Raw genomic sequence first — 399 nt, 5'->3', positions numbered from 1 at the left:
GGGGGGGGGGGGGGGGGGGGGGAGGGGCAGGCAGAGGGGGGGGTGGGGGCGGGGGGGGGGGGGAGGGGGGGGGGGGGGAGGGAGGAAGAGGGAGAGAGAGAGGTGAGCAGGACAGTGCCGAGGTGGTGGAGGGGGCGGAGTGGGTTGAGGGAGCCTTACCCATGGCAAGTTTGACAATGCCAGCGATAATGACCACAATCAGTGCCAACACTTTGGCATAGGTGAAGATGTCTTGTACCCGGGTGCCCCATTTGACGTAGGCACAGTTGATGAAGGTGAGGATACCTGGAGGAGAAGGTTGGGGGGGAGGTTGCGATGAGAGAGATGTCACTGTGTGACCTTTCACCCCAGACCCCCTGCCCTACCCCTTACCCAACCCTCCTGTACCGCCCCTGCCCC

The 399-nt window shown here is 64.7% G+C and overlaps 1 protein-coding gene across 1 annotated transcript in view; it reads right to left on the bottom strand.

Annotated features, from left to right (window-relative positions):
* LOC125487609 (Y+L amino acid transporter 2-like) overlaps window positions 1–399 on the bottom strand; it is an 18,039-nt gene that overhangs the window by 7,349 nt on the left and 10,291 nt on the right. The window contains 1 exon segment of the mRNA XM_048619456.1: window positions 160–285. Coding sequence (XP_048475413.1) covers window positions 160–285 — 126 coding nt within the window.

The sequence above is a fragment of the Rhincodon typus genome, chromosome 42 (genome assembly GCF_021869965.1).
Source record: "Rhincodon typus isolate 14 chromosome 42, sRhiTyp1.1, whole genome shotgun sequence".
Lineage (NCBI taxonomy): Eukaryota > Metazoa > Chordata > Chondrichthyes > Orectolobiformes > Rhincodontidae > Rhincodon > Rhincodon typus.
The sequence above is the reverse complement of the archived record's forward strand: the minus strand, read 5'-3'. Positions and strand labels throughout refer to the sequence as shown.